Source organism: Pongo pygmaeus, chromosome 9, assembly GCF_028885625.2.
Source record: "Pongo pygmaeus isolate AG05252 chromosome 9, NHGRI_mPonPyg2-v2.0_pri, whole genome shotgun sequence".
In the NCBI taxonomy this organism is placed as follows: Eukaryota; Metazoa; Chordata; class Mammalia; order Primates; family Hominidae; genus Pongo; species Pongo pygmaeus.
Window position 1 is genome coordinate 17793123 of NC_072382.2, and position 20932 is coordinate 17814054.

The following is a 20932-nucleotide window of genomic DNA, read 5'->3' on the forward strand; positions in this document are numbered from 1 at the left end:
TGTCTCAAAAAAAAAAAAAAAAAGAAACCCTGTCTTTACTAAAAATACAAAATTAGCCAGGTGTGGTAGTGCATGCTTGTAATCCCAGCTACTTGGGAGGCTGAGGCAGGAGAATCACTTGAACCCGGGAGGCAGAGGTTACAGTGAGCCGAGATTGTGCTATTGTACTCAAGCCTGGGCAACAAAAGCGAGACTTCGTCTCAAAAAAAAAAAAAAAAAAAAGAGTCATAAGAGGTGCTATTAAATCTCAGTTTCATCATTTCCTACCTACAGGACTTTGAACAAGACTTAGTCTCTCTGAATTTACCATATAAATTTATTGCGAAGATTAAATGCCTGCAAAACTCTTAGCAGACTGCCTGTCTATGTTCCCAACGTTAGCTACTGTCATTATTGTTGTCAGAGTTGTTGCAGACAAATAAGCAAGATAGGGGCTGTGAGAAATGGATTGCATGAATAGTCCCCAATTAACGTCTCTTTGCCCTGTCACTTTGTAGTGCTTTTCCAGTCTAACTCTAGGTTCGGTCCTGTGATTTGCTTTCGCTGTAGGACAACGGTAAACAAAAAGAGACTGCCTGTTTGACTCTTTTCCATTACAGACTAGCCTGTTGGAAGGACATACAAGACATGTAGAAGAGCCAAGTTGTCCTGGTGTCGTGGCTGAGGCCACAGAAGACCAGTCATCCCCTAACCAACCCAACAACTATACCTTACAGATGTATGAATGAGCCCAGGGAAGATGAGCCAGGTTCAGCCCAGATCAGCAAAACCACCTAGTCAACTCTGAAACTCACATAAAATAACAAAGGGTTGCTGTTTGAAGCCACTAAGTTTAACGTGACTTATTATACAGCAATAGCTGGCTGATACAGGAACCATGGGAGCTCTTGTCCTTTAGTATTGAAGCAGCTGATATTCAAAGGCAAAGGAGAGGTATGGTGTGATGGCTCATGCCTACAATCCCAGCACTTTGGGAGGCTGTGTTAGGATGATTGCTTGAGCCCAGGAGTTGGAGACCAGCCTAGGCAGTAAGACCCTGTCTTTACAAAAAATTTAAAAATTAGCTGGGCATGGTGGCAAGCCCATGCGGTCCCACTTACATAGGAGGCTGAGGTGGGAGGATTGCTTGAACTCAGGAGGTTAAGGCTGCAGTGAACCATGATCTCACCACTGTACTCTAGCCTGGGTGACAGAGCGAGACCCTGCCTAAAAAAAATAAAAAGTAAAAAAAAACAACAACAAAGGCAAAGCAGAGAACGTCATGGTCTGTCAGGTTTTATTTATAGAGTCTGGTGAACTTGAACTAGAGAAAGCTGCAAAAAGTGGTTTGGAGAGCATGACAGGGCCATGGAGAAGGGCTAATAGAAGCAGGTCCCTTGCCCAGACCCTCAGGGAGCCCTTTTGGTGGATAGCGGACACCTGAGGCAGGAGGTGGCAGGGGCCAAGTCCAGGCACGCAGCAGCAGGGCTGCAACGGAGAGCTGAGGCTGGAGAGGTAGCGCTCGCCCTAACCTGATCCTGCAGGTCTCAGGCCCTGGGGTCATATACTCGCCCCATGAAGACAGGGAACTTGTGCTGCTGGTCCCAGAGCACGAAGAGGAAGGGCTGCTGCACTTCAAAGATCATCAGGGTGCGGGCTACAGAGATGGCAGAGGCTGCAGCCGCCTCCACCCCAGTCTCTGTCAGTTCCAGCACTGTCTGGTGCTGCATCGCAGAAACCTGAAGATCTGGGTCCTCTGTCAGCCCACACAGGTTAAGGTCATAAGAAAAGTCGAAGAATTCTAGGGCAAAACCAGAGAAAAACAGAGTCAGAGGCCAGCATGATACCCTCAGCTGATGGAGACCTTTGTTCTGAATTCTCTGGGTTCATCCTGAGTCCCAGTGCTCTCTTCCTCTTCCCTTGTTTGCCAGATTACATACTGTACACCCTCTGGCAGTTTGTGGGATCCTCTATTAGTGGGCCCAACACTGCCACTCTCTCTCAAGGTGAGAGGCCTTGCCCCCCATCCCTAAAACAACCCTGAAAAATGATGTCATTGCCTTCTTCTCTCCCAGGACCTTGGAAGTGAGGTAATAGATCAGAGATAGGTCATATATGACAAAATGAGGTTATATGCAATGCTATGGTGCTGTGAAATAATGGGAAAATATGCTATAGGAGCATCTTCAGCTCCAAATATTAGACCATCTAATATTTGGTCTCCGATCCCAGTTCCTGACACAGAGCTACTAGATCCCTTGGAATTTCCTGGGTCATAGGAATGCCCTTTGTGCTAATGAGGCTACTCCTGCTAGCTCCTGGATCGGGGCTGGTTACCAGGAAGACCAAGTGTGATTAGAAGCTTGGAACTTTCAGCCACTCTCTCCATCCTCTGGGGAGAAGAGAGGAGCTGGAGATTGGGTAATAATCAATCACGCCTACATCATGACTTCTGCTAAAGTACAGGGTCCTGAGAGTTTCTGGTTGGTGAACACATACGTGTGTCAGGAAGGTAGCAAACAGAACTCCACAGGATAGATGCTCCTGGGCCCAGGACCCTTCCAGATTTTGCCCTATGTATCTCTTCAACTGGCTGTTCATCTGTATCCTTTACTTAATCCTTTATATAATAAACCAGTAAACGTAAGTGTCTCCTGAGTTTTGTCAGCTATTCTAGCAAATGATGAAACCCTAGCAGGGAGTTGTGGGAACCTCCAAATTATACCTGGTTGGTCTGATGCACAGGTGACAACCCGGTCTTGTAACTGACATTGGAAACGGGGGGAAATTTGGTGGGGTTGAGCCCTTAAACTGCACGGGATCTGATGTTATTTCCAGGTAGAGTGTTAGAATTGGATTCAATTGTAGGACGCCCAGTTGGTGTCCCCAGAGAACTGGAGAATTGCTTAGAAAACACTCCCACACCTATTTGGTGGCCAGAAGTGTTGAATGAAAATAAAAAAGAGATTTTCTTCCTATACAGATGACATATACAAGAAAATGGAATCATGTGTTAGGTGGTCAAGTTCTCTAACAAGAAATGAAGTGACAAGGCTGGACATGAGATCAAAGGTTAGAAAATGAGGCTGGGCACGGTGGCTCACACCTGTAATCCCAGCATTTTGGGAAGCCAAGGTGGGCGGATCACTTGAGGCCAGGAGTTCAAGACCAGCCTGGCCAACATGGTGAAACCCCATCTCTATCAAAAATACAAAAAAATTAGCTGGGCGTGGTGGTAGGTGCCTGTAACCCCAGCTACTTGAGGCTGAGGTAGGAGAATCACTTGAACCCAGGAGGCGGAGGTTGCAGTGACCCAAGATCATGCCACTGCACTCCAGCCTGGGTGACAGAGTGAGGCTCTGTCTCAAAAACAAACAAACAAACAAAAAAACAAAGGTTAGAAAATGGAGTCTCTGGGCTGGGCACGGTGGCTCACGCCTGTAATCCCAGCACTTTGGGAGGCCGAGGCAGGTGGATCACAAGGTCAGGAGATCGAGACCATCCTGGTTAACACAGTGAAACCCCGTCTCTACTAAAAATAAAAAAACAAAATTAGCCGGGCGTGGTGGCGGGCGCCTGTAGTCCCAGCTACTCTGGAGGCTGAGGCGGGAGAATGGCGTGGGAGGCAGATCTTGCAGTGAGCAGAGATCGCACCACTGCACTCCAGCCTGGGTGACAGAGCGAGACTCCATCTCAAAAAAAAAAAAAAAAAAAAAAAAAAAAGAAAATGGAGTCTCTGTTGCCTCTCGTAAACTCAGAAGCCTCCAGACCTGCACTTCCGATAGCTTCTTGCATATTCCACGGTGTGGCTGACTGTTTTGAAACGTGTCTGGGGAACGAGCATCCATAATTCCACCTCAGTTACCTGTCCCACTGTTCCACTGCCTATGTCACAAGGAACCATAGAAAAAACTCAGGAGAGCTGGAGACCTGGGTCAGTGTTCTGGTTTGCCTCTTGACTAGCTCAAGGGTAAATCATGGAATCTTTGGGTAAGTCACATAAAGCTTCTGAGCCTCCATTTCCACAATGATCCAATGGGATAACAGCACCTACCCCTCTAACTTGCAGGGTTGCAGGACAAACTGAGATTAAGGATGGAAAAAATACTCTAGAGAATGCTAACTACATCTTAGGGATCCCCCCTTTCTCCTCTGATGGCCTGGGAGTAACCCCAAGCTGCCAGAGCTCACCCAATTTCTCCATGATTGACAGCATATCCTGGCTGGTCGTCACTTTGATGCGGGGCAGTGCTAGGAGAGTGGGCTGGAACTTGGACATCTCCAGCTTCTTCATGATGGCCTTGAAAACAGAAGGGCTGAGAGCCTGTTCCATGTCTTCAAGATGATGTTTCAGGTTCTGGGGTACCAGGATCACCAAACTCAGATTGTGGGAGAGCTGCAGCTGCCCCACCTAGAAAATAAGAGATGCACCTTAACAGTCTTCCTACCGCATCTCTCTCCTGGCCCCACCCTCTGTCACAAGGCTGTCCTGCAGTCTGCTCCCACAGTGTGTATTTCAACAAGCAGCAGTCAGACCTAGGCTTCTAGGCTTTACCATGAAATGGGGATACCAGCTGGGTGAATTGTGCTGATCTAACTCTGTGCTGGGGAGAGGTAGAGGAAGGAGCATGAGTTTCTGATTATACCCTGACTCTACCACTGACGAGCTATGTAATATGGGCAAGTGATTTGATTTCTCTGAGCCCTGTTCCCTTCCTTCCAAATGTGTTGTGCATATAGTATATAGCATGTACATTGAACCGCCGGAGTTACCAGGTCAGCCTCTTTAAAAACTATTGATGGCTCTTCACTGCCTATGAGATTAGGTACAAATCTTAGTATGGCATTCAAGATTGTTCACATCCTACCTTTCCACTTTGCTATTAGAAGGACTTTTGGCCATGCACGGTGGCTCACACCTGTAATCCCAGCGCTTTGGGAGGCCGAGGTGGGTGGATCACGAGGTCAAGAGATTGAGACCATCCTGGCCACCATGATGAAACCCCATCTCTACTAAAAATACAAAAATTAGCTGGGTGGTGGTACGTGCCTGTAATCCCAGCTACTCAGGAGGCTGAGGCAGGAGAATTGCTTGAACCCGGGAGGTTGAGGTTGCAGTGAGCCGAGATCATGCCACTGCACTCCAGCCTGGTGACAGAGCGAGACTCCATCTCAAAAAAAGAAAAAAAAAAAAAAAAGAAGAAGGACTTTCAACTGGTGACCAGACAAAAGTATGTAAGAAGTGCAGGGCCCCTGGGTTTAATACAGGGGTTGTCAATTCAGAGTGAATTTGCCTCTCAGGGGACATTTGGTAATGTCTGGAGACATTTTGGTTGTCATAGCTGGCAGGGGGCAAGGAGGATGTGCACACAGTGCTACTGGCTTCTAGTGAGTAGAAGCTAAGGATGATGCTAAATTCTACAATGCACAGGACAAAGAATTATCTGACCCGATAGGTCAATAGTGCCAAGGCTGAGAAACCCTAGTCTAATAGGATATGAGACTGTCATTAAATGGTATTATGATTGAGGCTGAAGGAACAAAAAGAATCTAGAAGAATGCAGAATTCAACTGAGCAATAAAGAAATTAACTGAAAGCAATCAATTGTTGGAACCCGAATAGCCCAGAAGAAGTAGATTGTAAGCCAATTTCGACTGAAGAGGATGGACATGGGGTCCCTGTTGACATAGGACTCAAGTTGGATATACTCATTTGAGTAGCATGTGCCCTTCAAGTCCTATGTATGAACCTTGAATCTCTGAAGAAAAATTTACCATGCTGTGGTCTTGAATTTTCAAGCCAGTAACCTCTGTGTACCTGAGCTGGTAAATCTCACCCCCTTCCTTGGGTAAATATCCTTAAGTGCCAGGAAGAGTTAGAATTTAGTATAGGAATGACAAAAGAAACCAACTTCATCATGTTAAAACTAGGTGTTAAGTTCAGGGTAACCTACCTGTATGTTTGTTATTTAAAACAGTGATTGTAATTTTTAAGAGACTCTGACATGCTAGTTTTATGCTTTTAAGCAAAGTTGTAGGATAATTTCATTAAGTGTGAGAATGATATTGGAATGTTGGCTAGAAGTTAATTCACTCTTCAAATTTAATTTTCAGTTTACAAGTGAGCTTTAGGTGTTAGGATGATACGGCCAAGCAGAGTCGTAATTACGACCTGTCAGGTATTAGATGTGTTTAAAAAGAAAATCAGCTGGGTGAGGTGGCTCATGCCTGGAATCTCAGCTACTTAAGAGGCTAAGGTGGGAGGACTGCTTCATCCCAAGGAGCTTGAGGTTACAGTAAGCTATGATTGTGTCACTGTACTCCAGACTGGGTGATAGAGTAAGACCCTGTCTGGTAAAACTACATAAATAAATAAAAGAAAAAAGAAAATCGAGCATATTAAATTTTTAAAGGGAGCTTAAAATGCTTATGGGAATACTAATTATGTTTGTAGATAGAAAAAATGGTTTAAAGGAGTTTAATCTGTTCAATATGGCAATTAATTCAAGAACAAATGAGAGTGTTTTTATATAAAAGTCACCCAATTTTTTTTTTTTCTGAGACAAGGTCTCACTTTGTCACTCAGGCTGGAGTGCAGTGGCATGATCTCGGCTCACTGCAACCTTCGCCTCCCGGGTTCAAGCGATTCTCCTGTCCCAGCCTCCCGAATAGCTGGGATTATAGGTGTGCACCATCACACCCGGTTTATTTTTTGTATTTTTAATGGAGATGGGGTTTCACCATGTTGGCCAAGCTGGTCTCGAACTCCTGACCTCAGGTGATCCACCTGCCTTGGCCTCCCAAAGTGCTGGGATTACAGGCATGAGCCACTGCACTCGGCCTATTCTTTTTTTGTGTTTTGAGACAGAGTCCTGCTGTGTTGCCCAGGTTGGAGTGCAGTGGCGCGATTTTGGCTCACTGTAACCTCTGCCTCCCAGGTTCAAGTGATTCTGTGCCTTAGCATCCTGAGTAGCTGGGATTACAGACATGCACCACCATGCCTGGCTAATTTTTGTATTTTTAGTAGAGACAGAGTTCTACCATGTTGGCCAGGCTGGTCTCAAACTCTTAGCTTCAAGTGATCCACCTGCCTCAGCCTCCTAAAGTGCTGGGATTACAGACATGAGCCACCGCGCCCAGCCAAATCACCCTACTCTTAATGTAGCAAATTCAGCTTAAAATTAAAAGGCATAAGCAAAATTTTAATTTTGCATTTGTTAGTACATTAAATTAATTATCTGTTAAAAACCTAAGGAACTCTAAATAGTGGCTTTTGTGCATAAAACTCCTCCTCCTCCTTTGGCTTAAAAAAAAACAAAAACAAACACAGGCTGGGTGCAGTGGCTCACGCCTGTAATGCCAGCACTTTGGGAGGCCGAAGTGGGACGAGCACTTGAGGTCAGGAGTTCATGACCAGCCTGGCCAACATGGTGAAACCCCATCTCTACTAAAAATACAAAAATTAGCTGGGAGTGGTGGCAGGCGCCTATAATCCCAGCTACTGGGGAGACTAAGGCAGGAGAATCGCTTGAACCTGGGAGGCAGAGGTTGCAGAGAGCTGGGATTGTGCCACTCTCTGGGCACAATACTCCAGCCTGGGCAACAGAATGCGACTTTATCTCAAAAGAAAAACAAACAAACAAAACTCATATTGGCTTGGGGAGATAGAAATTACTCTTCATATTATACCTCCTTTGTATTTGAATATTTATTATTGATATTATATGTCCAGAATGCTCACCTTAACCTATCACCTCACCTCAATGGTTACAACAGTCTATTCCCAAGGGATTTTTACAATGATTTTTGGTTTAGAGTTTTGTGTGAGACTTTAAAAACATTTTTAGAGAGGAAATACTTGTTCTTATAATTCGAATAGTTACATTTAAACCTAACTTGTTAAGTTCTTAATTCCTACTTTCTACCTAACATCTATGGCTTTCCAATTGACTTGAAAAAAATCTCATATTTATACCTCCCCCAATGTATCTTGAATTTGAACAATGCCCTGGACCAGTCACATATATTCACTCTTCTGTGCCTCATACAAACGCTGTCCTGGTTCCGCTAAATGAGTCATGAAAGGTCAAATACATTAGATAGGGATGGATAGATGGGTGGATAAGTACATGAGTGGATAAATAAGTGAGCAAAGAATGGTCAAAAATAACCTCCTCAGCTGGGCGCTGTGGCTCATGCCTGTAATCCCAGCACTTTGGGAGGCTGAGGGTGTGGATCACTTGAGGTCAGGAGTTCGAGACCAGCTTGGCTAACATGGTGAAACCGCGTCTCTACTAAAAATACAAAAATTAGCCAGGTGTGGTGGTGGGCACCTGTAGTCTCAACTACTTGGGAGGCTGAGGCAGGAGAACTGCTTGAACCTGGGAGGCGGAGATTGCAGAGAGCCGAGATCGTGTTAATGCACTCCAGCTTGAGCGACAGAGTGAGACCCTGTCTCGAAAAAAAACCTCCTCTATGAAGTCTTCCAGACACTTTTACTAAGTTAGTAGCTCTCTTTGGCACCCTCTATTTCATTCATTCATTTATTCAGCAAACACTGAATGAGCACCTATGATAGGCGGCATCGTTCTAGGCACTGCAGATACAGAAGGAAACAAGACAGGTTCCTGTATTCAAGTAGAGAGACAGTATTTAGGGAGACAGACAATATCCTAAGCAAATAAGCAAATAAACGACATAATTTCAGATGGTGATGAGTGTCATGAGTATAATAAAACAGCAGTGATATTACAGGGTGAGGAGGAGGCTGCTTTAACGGGGAGAAGACTTCTCCACCAAGGTGACCTCTGAGCTGACACCCAAATGACAAGAAGGAACAAGCTATGTGAGGATCTGAGTGAAGAGGGATCCAGGCAGAAACAAAAGCTAAGGAAAGCTCCCAATGTGGAACCAAGCCTAGCATGTTCCAAGAACACAGCCTTTGTTTCTTAGCCAGGTGCTGAGACATTGTCTCTTACTGTTTTCTATCTCATAGGTCTGTGTTTTGCCATCCTAAAAAGGTGGAAATATCTGGTAACTGGGCATGAGATAGCTTACCAGTTGGGATCCTCTGAGCTCCATATTCTGTCTTCTCTCCCTCCCTACTCATCGAACTAAATTGTTCAATTTCTGCTAATGCACTTAAGCCATTTAACTCATGTGCACACATGCACTTACCACATATATGCATATACAAGGATATATTTATACACGTATACACATGTATATGTATGCTGTACACAGGTACCCACATACACACAGGACTTGCTAAGCCACCAGGGTCTTCTGATGAGTTGACTGGAAAAAGAAACAGATGTGTAGAACAGGAACACGACTCACATTTTGCCATTCAATATAGTAGAGATGCATGAAGAAACTTGAGAATCCTGTTTCCAGCCTAAAATATACAATGTCTGCCTTGGCCAAGTCTAGAGAAAGGAGAAGGAGAAAAGATAGGGTGGAAATACAGATGGAAGGAGTAGAAATGATGAATTTGTAAGCATGTACCCCAAAATGATGGGACCACAGCAGAAAAAAAGTCAGGAGACTCAAGTGGGTTTCAAACAGGAGAAGGAAAGGTTAAGAACTTACCTTGGCTTTCAAAGTTTGGTCAATGAAATGGGCCACAGGGTACTTCTTGCTATTCATCATGGGCACTTTTATAACTGAGTTTTTGAAGTGAAAGGGTTCCATTCTGGTTTTCTTGGGATCAAATGTTGTCTTCCACTTGGCTAGAGGGAAGAGGTGGGAGGGTTGCTCTAATGCAGGTAGGAAAAGGATGAAGAGGAGCTAAAAGCCTTGTTAGCAAAGAGTGGGGCAGGGACATTGAGATCTGATTGTAGAACTTGGGGTTAAGTGGGCTTTGAAGCCAGGAGGGGAAGAAGGACCCAGAAGGGGAAGACTAACTGGCTAAGGGCGCCCTTACCACTCAGGTAGATAGCATTGAGGAGGACAAGGCGGGTATCGGAGGGCAGGCTGTCTAGCAGCCGGCTGATCTTGTTGTTGGTGTTCGTGGCCACCCAGGTGTTGATGAGCTCCAAGTTGGCATCACTGTTGTTGCTCAGGACTGTGGGGCTGCTGCTGTACAGGGTCCGAGAGGCATTCACAAAGGTGTCCCTTATGGCCAGGTCTGGGGGTATGTTGAGAAAGGGAGGCATGAGTCCCCTGAACACGTCGTTCTTTCCACGAGCAAGATTTGAGAGTGAGCATGCCTCCTATGGTTCTATCTGCTCACTTAGTGAATACGGCACGGTGGAGCGCGATCCAGCCCACTCCTCTTACAGATGTGGCAAATGAGGCCCAAAGAAGGCAAACCCAGAACCAAGAACGAGAAGTAGCCCCAAGTCTCTGCTGCCTCAGCTTGCTATGTGACTATGGCTTGGCAAGATAATCTTTTTGAGATATTAAATTTCATTTGCCTAGATTTTCCCTCTTTTCTTCCCTTCATTTGGCACGGAATAGACTCTGCTTCCTGGCCTCAGTGGAAGTTTGTGACAAAACTTCCTGGCTTTTGCTCTCCAAAAGCCTTCAGTCCACTGGAAAAAAAAAAAAAAGCACTTGAAAGATAATTTTTCTAGGACTAAGTAGATTAAAGATATTTTCCCAGCTGAGCATGGTGGCTCACACCTGTAATCTCAGCACTTTGGGAGGCCAAGGTGGGTGGATCACTGGAGGCCAGGAGTTCAAGACCAGCCTGTAATCCCAGCTATTCGGGAGGCTGAGGCAGGAGAATCACTGGAATCTGGGAGACGGAGGTTGCAGTGAGCTGAGATGGCGCCACTGCATTCCAGCCTGGGCGACAGAGCGAGATTCTGTCTCAGAAAAAAAAAAAGATACTTTCCCAGGCTTTGCTGATGCCTAAGTACAACATAAGACCAAGAACCTTGCTTGGCACAGCTCCAGGGTGCAGCTAGATGGGGATAGAAGCCCTAATATTGAATGCTGTTACATTTTTTTCACCAACCTAGCAAGATAGCGGATAAAGCTGACTTACAGCTTTGCAAGTAATAAATAAACGTAACATTTCTTGAACACCTCTGAGCCATGTTTTTCCCACATCTGAAAGAGGGTGTTTTTCAGATGATGGGGTGATAGGTGAGTTTTTTAAATTTAAATAAAAAATGTTTTTCGTTAGAGACAGGGTCCTACTCTGTCACCCAAGCTAGAGTACAGCAGCATAAACATAGCTCACTCTAACTTCAAATTCCTTGGCTCAAGCAATCCTTCTGTCTCAGTCCTTCATAGCTGGAACTACAGGCACACACCACACCCGGATAGTTTTTAAAATTTTTTGTAGAGATGAGGTCTATGTTGCCCAGAGGCTAGTCTCGAAATTCTAGCCTCAAGCAATCCTCCTACCTCAGCCTCTCAGTGTTGGAATTACAGGCACACTGAGCCAGACCTAAGTATTATTTTTATAGTTTAAAAACAAAAAAAAACAAAAAAAAAGCTTAAAAAAAAGTTTTCCTTTTTTTTAAAAAGGGAGGTGGGTAGATTAGTTTAATGGTTATCAAACATTTTAAAGCAGCAGAACTACTTTCAAACAATGGCATGTCTGAAGCCCATAATATAAAATGGGCCCTGGCTGAGGCTGGGTTGGGGAGCTCAGAGCCCAGCTGGTCCATCTCCTTCTCACAGGAAGTGGTGAACCCTTCCCCACCGCTCAGGATCCCCACACCATGACTCCAGAAACAGCTTTGCAAAGTCCTAGGGCTCCGAGGAACAAAATCTGAAAACAACCACATTGGATCGTTTTGTAAGTTTATTATTAGTATTATCATTATTACCTACTTAATAACATAATACATGTAAATGATAACAAATTCACATAACACAAAAATAAAAAGAATGAGAGTCCCAAGACTCCTTTGACCCAAAAATGAGCAAAAAAATTTTTTGTCTATTTTATGTCTATAGCTCTTTAGCCCTCTAGCCCTATATATTAATGAATGCATATGGGTATTCTTCTTCTTCTTCTTTTTTTTTTTTTTTTTTTGAGACAGAGTCTCGGTCTTTCACCCAGGCTGGAATGCAGTGGTGCGATCTCAGCTGACTGCAACCTCTGCCTCCCGGGTTGAAGTTATTCTCCTGTTGGGACTACAGGCGCGTGCCACCACACCTAGCTAATTTTTGTATTTTTAACAGAGACAGGGTTTCCTGGTGTTGGCCAGGCTGGTCTTGAACTCCTGACCACAAGCGATCCGCCCACCTCAGCCTCCCAAGTGCTGGGATTACAGGTGTGAGACACTGCACCTGGCCCGCCCATCCCATTTTTTTTTTTTTTTGAGATGGAGTCTCGCTCTGTTGCCCAGGCTGGAGTGCAGTGGTGCAATCTCGACTCACTGCAAGCTCTGCCTCCTGGGTTCATGCCATTCTCCTGCCTCAGCCTCCCAAGTAGTTGGGACTACAGGCGCCTGCCACCATGCCCGGCTAATTTTTGTATTGTTTTAGCAGAGACAGGGTTTCACCTTGTTAGCCAGGATGGTCTCGATCTCCTGATCTCGTGATCCGCCCGCCTCGGCCTCCCAAAGTGCTGGGATTACAGGCATAAGCCACCCCGCCCAGCCTTTTTTTTTTTGAGATGGAGTCTTGCTCTGTCATCCAGGCTGGAGTGCAGTGGCGTGATCTCAGCTCACTGCAACCTCCGCCTCCCAGGTTCAAGCGATTCTCCTGCCTCAGTCTCCTTTGTAGCTGGGATTACAGGTGCACACCACCATGCCCAGGTAATTTTTTGTATTTTCTGTAGAGACGGGGTTTCACTATGTTGGCCAGACTGGTCTCAAACTCCTGACCTCGTGAATCGCCTGTCTCGGCTTGCCAAAGTGTTGGGATTACAGGCGTGAGTCACCGCGCCTGGCCTTTTTTCTTTCTTCCTTTTTTTTTTTTTTGAGACAGAGTTTTGCTCTTTCACTCAGGCTGGAGTGAAGTGGCATGATCTCAGCTCACTGCAACCTTCACTCTCTTGGGTTCAAGCAATTCTCCTGCCTCACCCTCCTGAGTAGCTGGGATTATAGGTGCCCACCACCATGCCAGGCTAATTTTTGTATTTTTAATAGAGACAGGGTTTTGCCACGTTGCCCAGGCTGGTCTTGAACTCCTGACCTCAGATGATCCACCCACCTCAGCCTCCCAAAGTGCTGGGATTACAGGTGTGAGCCACCACACCCAGCTGTACCCCCAACTTTTTTTTTTTTTTTAATGGAGACAGGTTTCGCCATGCTGCCCAGGCTGGTCTTGAAGGCCTTGGCCTCCCAAAGTCCTAGCATACCTCGAACTCCTTGAACTTACAGATGAGAGCCACCACGCCCGGCCCGGCTTTCTACTTCTTTGATTTATTTTGTTTTTTTTTTGTTTTGTTTTGTTCTGTTTTTTGAGACGGAGTCTCGCTCTGTCGCCCAGGCTGGAGTGTAGTGGTGTCATCTCGGCTCACTGCAACCTCCGCCTCCCAAGTTCAAGCAATTCTCCTGCCTCAGCCTCCTGAGTAGCTGGGATTACAGGCGCCCGCCACCACGCCCAGCTAATTTTTGTATTTTTAGTAGAGACAGGGTTTCACCATGTTGGTCAGGCTGGTCTTGAACCCCTGACCTCGTGATCCACCCGCCTCGGCCTCCCAAAGTGCTGGGATTACAGGTGTGAGCCACCGTGCCTGGCCTGGCTTTCTGCTTCTTAATCTTTTGAGGTAGATAGCATCATCACTATTTTACTGTACCTGCCCGGTTATTTTTATTCTAAAGCAGTTGATGAATGCCAGAGACTTGCCTAAGGTCTCACTAGAAGAACAATCCAGTTCCTGGAGTGACCTGATGCTCCTGCCAAGGTCTTCACCGGCTCTGCAGTCCATCCCTGATACTGCAGCTCCAACATTCCCTCTGTCCTTTCTTTCCCCAGCGCTGGATCCCCCTTCAGAGTCCTCTCAGGACCCTCCTCTGCAGACATTGCCCCTTCCTGGGCACTCACCTGGGCTGTGGAAGATCTGAGAGACTGAGGTGACACCTTTGGTCGTGAAGCCCTTCAGGGCCTGGTGGACACAGGTGAAGTCCTTGGGGTAGGAGAGGATGCTCTCCAGGTTTGTTTTGGTGTTCTCCCCAGCCCCTGCAACAAAGGGCAGAGATGAAAGATACTTGCAGGATGAGTCAGGGGCCTTCCTTGGGAATGAGGGTTGGGGACCAGGCTGGAATGGAGGGTATTCCCTGCTTTGGAGGGGATCACAGATCATCTGAGCTGGAAGTGTTCTCTCAATCTCTCTCTTTTTTTTTTTTTTGAGACACAGTCTTGCTCTGTTGCCCAGGCTGGAATGCAGTGGTGCAATCTCAGCTCACTTGAATCTCCAGGTTCAAGCAATCCTCCCGCCTCTGCCTCCCAAGTAGCTGGGACAATAGGCATGCACCACTACGCCTGGCTAATTTTTGCATTTTTAGTAGAGATGGGGTTTCAACATGTTGGCCAGGCTGGTCTTGAACTCCTGCCTTGGCCTCCCAAAGTGCCAGGATTACAGGTGTGAGTCACCGTGCCCAGCCAAGAAAGATTCTGTAGCCTTTTTAGAATTCTCTCTGGGGAGTAATAGCTCTCTCCCCACTGCTTGTAGTAATTTGTTTGTGCCATTCCTAGGGTAATTACCCAATGGGACTTGACAGTAATCCCTCAAGATGGCAGAGGATTTACATTTTTTTGACCTCCCACTAAGTCAGACACTAGGCTGTTTCTTTTTTTTTTTTTTTTTTTTGGAGACAGAGTCTCACTCAGTCTCCCAAAGTGCTGGGATTACAGGTGTGAGCCACCGCGCCCGGCCTGGCTTTCTGCTTCTTAATCTTTTGAGGTAGATAGCATCATCACTATTTTACACAAGAGGACTCAAGGCTCAGAGAGGTTAAAGCGATCTGCCCAAGGTCACAAAGCTAGAAGGCAGTACTAACCACATCTACTCTAGGTCTGTCTCTGATGATTTTTATTTATTTATTTTTTTTGAGACAGAGTCTCGCTCTGTCACCCAGACTGGAGTGCAGTGGTGTGGTCTCGGCTCATTGCAACCTCCACCTCCTGGGTTCAAGCAAGTCTCCTGCCTCAGCTGCCCAAGTAGCTGGGATTACAGGCATCCACCACCACTCCCTGATAATTTTTGTATTTTTAGTAGAGACAGGGTTTCACCATGTTGGCCAGGCTGGTCTTGAACTCCTGACCTCAGGTGATCCACCCGCCTTGGCCTCCCAAAGTGCTGGGATTACAGGTGTTGGCCACTGCGCCTGATTTCATCTTTCTTATCACCTCTGCTTGCCATGAAACATGGTTAGTGGCTGGGACCTTGTTTTATATGTTCTTGTATAGTCACAGGGTTTTACAAGCAATCGTGCGTATTACATCATTGTGAAATGATGGAATGTTCAAGAATGAAGAGATACATCCCTCTACCCCACCCCCAACATATAATAGCCCATTTTTACAGCTTCATCCCAGAGGCATGGCTTTGTAAGTGTCTGGGTTGGTGACTCTTATGGGAGTGTCCAACAAATGACCTGGAGAGAATTCAAGCAGGGTCTTACCGAGCAGGACCTGGGTGAGGAGGCTGGCGATACTGAATGGGGAAAAGGCCATGTTGGTCTCTACCTTCTTCATTGCTGAGAAGGCGTGGTAGAGCTTCAGGGAGAAATCTACCAAAGCATCCCCCAACATGGCCTCTGTTGAATGACTGTCCAAGTCAGAGCAGAGAGTAACAGGTCCTGGGCAGAAGGGCCCAGTAATGGGCTGGGTAGGAGAATCTGTGGGGAGCTGGGTAGTTGGTTGGGTGGGTTGGATGGTGGGTTGGGTGGTGGGTTGGATGGTGGGTTGTGTGGTGGGTTCATCAGTGGTATTAGCTGTTATTTTGGTGGCTGAATTGGTTGTTGAGTTGGTTGTCGGCAAGCTGGAAACCTCCAGGACGGGTTCAACGAATAGCATCTTGGAGATAACTGTTGTTGCAATCTTCCCTTCGCCTCTGTCTTGCAAACTCTCTGGATCCCGGGAGCTGGAGCTGGTAGCATTTGGATTTGAGGAGGCTCTATCCTGTGGTTCAAGAAACTGAGTTTCATTTTTTTCTTACTACAAGGCACAGTCCCCTAAAATACTCAAAGCAGGAAGAGAAGGTGTGGATGTGGAAAATGTCCTGTACAAGAGAGTAATTTCTGACAGTGTGGCAGGTGAGTGACCTGTCTTGGAACCACCACCACTAATTCCTCAGAGAAGGAGCAATACAGGGTGAGGGTGGGGGTGCACAGGAATGTGCTCTGCAGAAGATGAGGAATAGTCAGGGACTCTGTAATTTCTGACTAATTACTGCCCTGTAGAAGTTGTTTTCCAAACAGTGAAGCTGAGTGTTGTCATTTATCTATGTTCTTGCAATTTCCTGTAAATATCTACCTGTTTGACTCACTTGCTTGGCTAGTACAGACATTTGAACTTGTGCTCCTTGATTTAGAACAGTAAATTTTCAAACTGTGGGTTGCAACCCATTAGTGGGTGTGGGAAAACAGTACACATTAGGAAGGGAACGAAGAAAGGGAAGGAAGAAAGAAGGGAGGCAGAAGGGAGGGAGAGAGAAGTAGTATAGGCCAGCGGCTCTGAAACAATTTTGGCTCCCAGGGGATATTTGGCGATGTTCGGAGACATTTTTGGTTGTCATAGGGAGACAGCAGGGAAGATGCTACCGGAATCTAGTGCGTAGAGGCTAGAGATACTGCAAAACACCCTAAGATGCACAGGGTAGCCCCTCAGCAATGAATTATCCAGCCCCAATGTCAACAGATCCTCCACTGAGAAACCACGCATTAGCCCCATTTCACAGGTAGAGAAACTCATACTGACGCATATTAACTAGTCCAGGGTCTCACCGAAATGGGAGAAACAGCTAGGGGTCAAAACAAGGTCTCTGATTCCAAACTCCCTGCTCATAACTACATCATCTGCTGAGTATGTGATGCCAACTTGCGTGTGTGCGCACACACACACACACGCACATACACACACCCCTACCTACCTTTCAACTGGGATCCCGCACTTCTTATCCTTATTTCCAGTCTCACTGGGACCTCTCACTGCTACTGACCCCCACCCAGACCCAGGTATGTTTGCTACCATTCTTCCCTGTTTTCACAGGCCCTAGCCTGGGACCACCCTCTGTGTCATAGCAGCCAAACCTCTCGTCCCCACAGCTCTTTTCTACAGCAAATTCTTGCTTTGATATCACAAAATGCTTCCCATCTCCTTGCCCTATGTGATACTCCTGCCAAGCCTGCTTGGTGGACAGGGTGGGATCTGTTTATTCAACACTTTATAAATCAGGAGGAGTAGGCTGGGAAAAGTGACTTCCTCAGGACTGCGCAGCGCAGCTCCTTCATGGCCCGCCAAGATTAGAACTTACATCTGTCTGAGTCCTGAGCTCTTTCCACCATCTACGAGTGCGTGTGCAAGGATCACACTCGCTGATCCCAAGAGGAGCTCTCCTCATTCCCCGGAGCCTGAAGGGTTAATCCTCAGCCACCGCCCGCACCCCGCACCATCCCTCCTCCCGTCTCCACCCCAGTCCCCCATCCCACAAGGGACCACATACCCCAGCCAGCAGCAGCAGCAGGAGGGTCAGCAGGGTCAGCCTGGAGGCCATCTGGGCGGCGACGTCAGCGGACCTGCGGAGCCAGCCAGCATCGGAGCCAGCTCCGAGCCTAGGAGCCCAGGGGCCCCCACCCCGGCCCCCCACCGCGCCCGGGGCCCGCCCCCATTCCGTCCTAGGCCCCAGTCCCTCTTAGCGAATTCCCTCCTTCTCCCTCCTGGGGCCACCTTCTTCCTGGCTCCTCCCTCTGTTTTGTTTTCCCCAAACCGCTTCCCTTTCCCGGCACCGGCTGGCCCTTCCTCTCCCCGTGGGCCCGGGTCTCCGTCCATCTGTTCAGTCGGAGGGGAGGTGGTGGGCGGGGCAGGGGGTCCTGCTTTAACCAAACAATGAGGCCAGAGGCGTGGGGGAGGGGAGGTCCTGCGGTGGCTGAGCACAACAGGCCTGAGGCGGGAGGGGCTGGGGTAGGAGGAGGCAGAAGTCCCAGGTGGAAGCAAGCCTATAGAGACCCCCGAGATCAAGGCGGGCAGGGAGGCGGGGGTGAGGAGACCCCCTCCCTAGACCTCTTCACTCCATGCTTTCCACCCTACTCCCCACCCCTGCCCAGCACCAAACCTACTCCCAACTCCTGGTCACCAGGCAGCTCCAGTGCAGACTGAGCAGAGAGTCCCCCAGGGTCAGGGAGGGTGGGGTGCGGGGGGGCGGTCTTAGCTATTGGCTGGCCCAGGACACTGCCCAGTTACAAATTAAGGAAGATTGATCGCTGGTGTGAGTTCCTGTAAATCAGGATGGGACTGACCGCTTGGTCTCCTTTGTGGGCCAGGCCAGGAATTTAGCCCAAATCCCCTGGTAGGTGGGGTGAACGGGGAAGCTTGGGTGCAGTTCTCAGCTTTACACAACCAAAGCTTCCCCCGCGTCTTCATGAGTAACAATAAAAACAGCATGTACACAAAATGTGCTCCTCAGTTTTTAAAGGAATGAACTTTTTGGAAATTGCTCATCTCCGTTATTCCTCAAAGTAACCCTTTGTGCCCCATTGTACCCATTTGATAGTTAAGATACTGAGCCTTAGAGCAGTGAAATGTCGGGCCCTCATCACACTCATTTGGAGAAGTATTCTGAATCCTAATCCCTGCTCCCATCTCCCCTGTGCCCTGTAGGTGTTCCGCCATTTTTGCTCGTAGAGACCCATAATCAGTAGTTCTTTGTATAACAGACAAGCGATGTGAGGCACCCAGCTCAGCAAGCGTTCACCGTAATTAAAAATAAAAAAAAAAAACTAGCCGGGCACGGTGGCTCACGCCTGTAATCCCAGCACTTTGGGAGGCCGAGGTGGGCGGATCACTTGAGGTCAGGAGTTTGAGACCACCCTGGCCAACATGGGAAACCCCGTTTCTGCTAAAAGTACAAAAATTAGCTGGGCAGTGCAGGCGCGCACATGTAGTCCCAGCTACCAGGGAGGCTGAGGCACAATCACTTGAATCTGGGAGGCAGAGGTTGCAGTGAGCTGAAATTGCGCCACTGCACTCCAGCCTGGGCGACAGAGAAAGACTGTCTCAAAAAACAAATAACTAAATAAATAAATATTTAAAAACTTGAAAGCTGGGGTGTATGTGTTTGTGACTAGGGCTCCACAATAGACCTGGCTGGCTGTGTGAGCCAGCAAGTTGCTTTCCCCCTTGATATCTGGCTGTCCTCGACATCTAGCTGTCCTCTCAGCGTTGCCAGATAAAACACAGGAAATAGGCAGGTCTGGTGGTTCATACCTGTAATCCCAGCCCTTTAGGAGACTGAGGCAGGAGGATCCCTTGAGCCCAGGAATTAGAGGCTGCAGTTAGCATTGATCACGCCACTGCACTCCAGCCTGGGCAACAGAGTAAGACACTTGCTGTCTCTTAAAAAAAAAAAAAAAAAAAAAAAAAAAAAACTTACATTGGGATATACTTATGGTAAAATAAATTTTGTTGTCATTGTTGTGTATCTGAAATTCAAATATAATTGGCATTTTGTATTTTTGCTAAATCTGATAACTCTGCCTCGTCTGCAAAACAAAGAGGTTGTCTCTGATGACCTAATATAGCTATCATGTTCCGTCATCGTCTCACTGCAGGCCTATCCTCTGGCTGTGTTTGGAGCATTCAGGAAAGTTTGCTGCTAGCACCAGAACTGCTACTCTAAGGGACTGACCAAGGACAGAAACAGGAGAATATTAGTGTGTCTCCTCGGGGGTCCTTGGACAAAACCCAGAAAGAGTCTTCCCCAGCTTTGTGCTTTATTCTCTGAAGCCACTTGGGAACCTCCTAAACCATGGGAAAGTTATATAACCTCAGAGCCATCATTTGAACAGCTGCACACAAAACAACACTTGTCCATCCCCAGTGCTCAAGCTGGTGGGCTCAAAGGGACTATGAGCTTGTGGATTCTGGGAAATGGGTCAGCCAAAGGAAAAGAAGGTGGTGGAAAGCAACCTAATTCACTGAGTGCTCACCATGCATTTACATTCATCCTCTCACTAATTCTCATCACCTATGAAGTAGGTGCTATATTAATCCCATCTTAAACAAGTTAAAATGAGGCTCAGAGAAATTAATTGATCTACCTAATATCACAAAGCCAGTAAGTGACAGAGCCAGGATGTGGACCAGGTCTGTTTGACCCCACAATTCTTTATTAACCCTTACAAATTACTGACACACACCAGGGGCTAACCTGAAGCAGACAGCAAAGGGAATATTCTGGGTCCAGCTGCAAGAGTACGATGCTTTGTGGGCCAAAGTTCCAGGGTGAAAAAGCCCCAGTGGAGAGGTTTTCCCAGCTTGTGGGTCTACCTCCTTCAGCCATCTATAATAGCTCTCTGGCCAAAGCCATTCCTGCACTCTGGACATTTAAAGGATGTCTGCTTTGTGAAGTCTCCCCTGCCTGCTGAAGCTGGAGCTGAAACTGACTTAATCAGAATGTTTGCAGAATTTCTCCCTAGTGTGGGTGTTGAGATATTCAATCAGTGTAAGGTTGTGGATTCAGTCCTCTTCCCACTGGGAGCAGGTCTAGGATTTCTCTGTAACAAGGACCTTTCCTTTTGGTGACTGAGGAGAGTTGAACCCACAGAAGCCCTCTTCCCTCAAGTTGTAGGTGCACATGGCTTCTCTCCCCTGTGAATTTCCTGATGTTGAACCAGGTTCAAGTTCTCACTAAAGCTCTTCCTCTACTCACAGCATTTTTATCAGTTTTTTCTTCTAGGTGAGTCCTCTAATACTGAAGGTACAAGTTGCTGTGGCTGAACTCTCTCACATTATAGAGTGTGAAAAACTAAACACTTTTAGTTTTCCTTCTTAAGAGAAATTTTTTGGCTGGGCATGGTGGCTCATGCCTGTAATCTAGCAC

At 47.0% G+C, this 20932-nt stretch overlaps 1 protein-coding gene across 2 annotated transcripts; it reads right to left on the bottom strand.

Annotated features, from left to right (window-relative positions):
- Positions 1-1259: 1259 nt before the first annotated feature.
- On the bottom strand, positions 1260-18310 carry SERPING1 (serpin family G member 1). Of its 2 annotated transcripts, none has more exons than XM_054438311.2 (8): positions 18171-18310; positions 17558-17630; positions 15516-16014; positions 13936-14070; positions 9905-10108; positions 9571-9710; positions 4171-4390; positions 1260-1780 (listed from the first exon to the last, which is right to left on the bottom strand). In XM_054438311.2, exons 2-8 carry the CDS (start codon positions 17606-17608, stop codon positions 1527-1529), a joined length of 1503 nt encoding a protein of 500 aa, XP_054294286.1. In that variant the 5' UTR covers positions 17609-17630; positions 18171-18310; the 3' UTR covers positions 1260-1526. The 2 variants fall into 2 exon arrangements, with proteins under 2 accessions (XP_054294286.1, XP_063527884.1); XM_063671814.1 differs by lacking the exon at positions 18171-18310 and adding an exon at positions 17782-17911.
- Positions 18311-20932: the final 2622 nt, after the last annotated feature.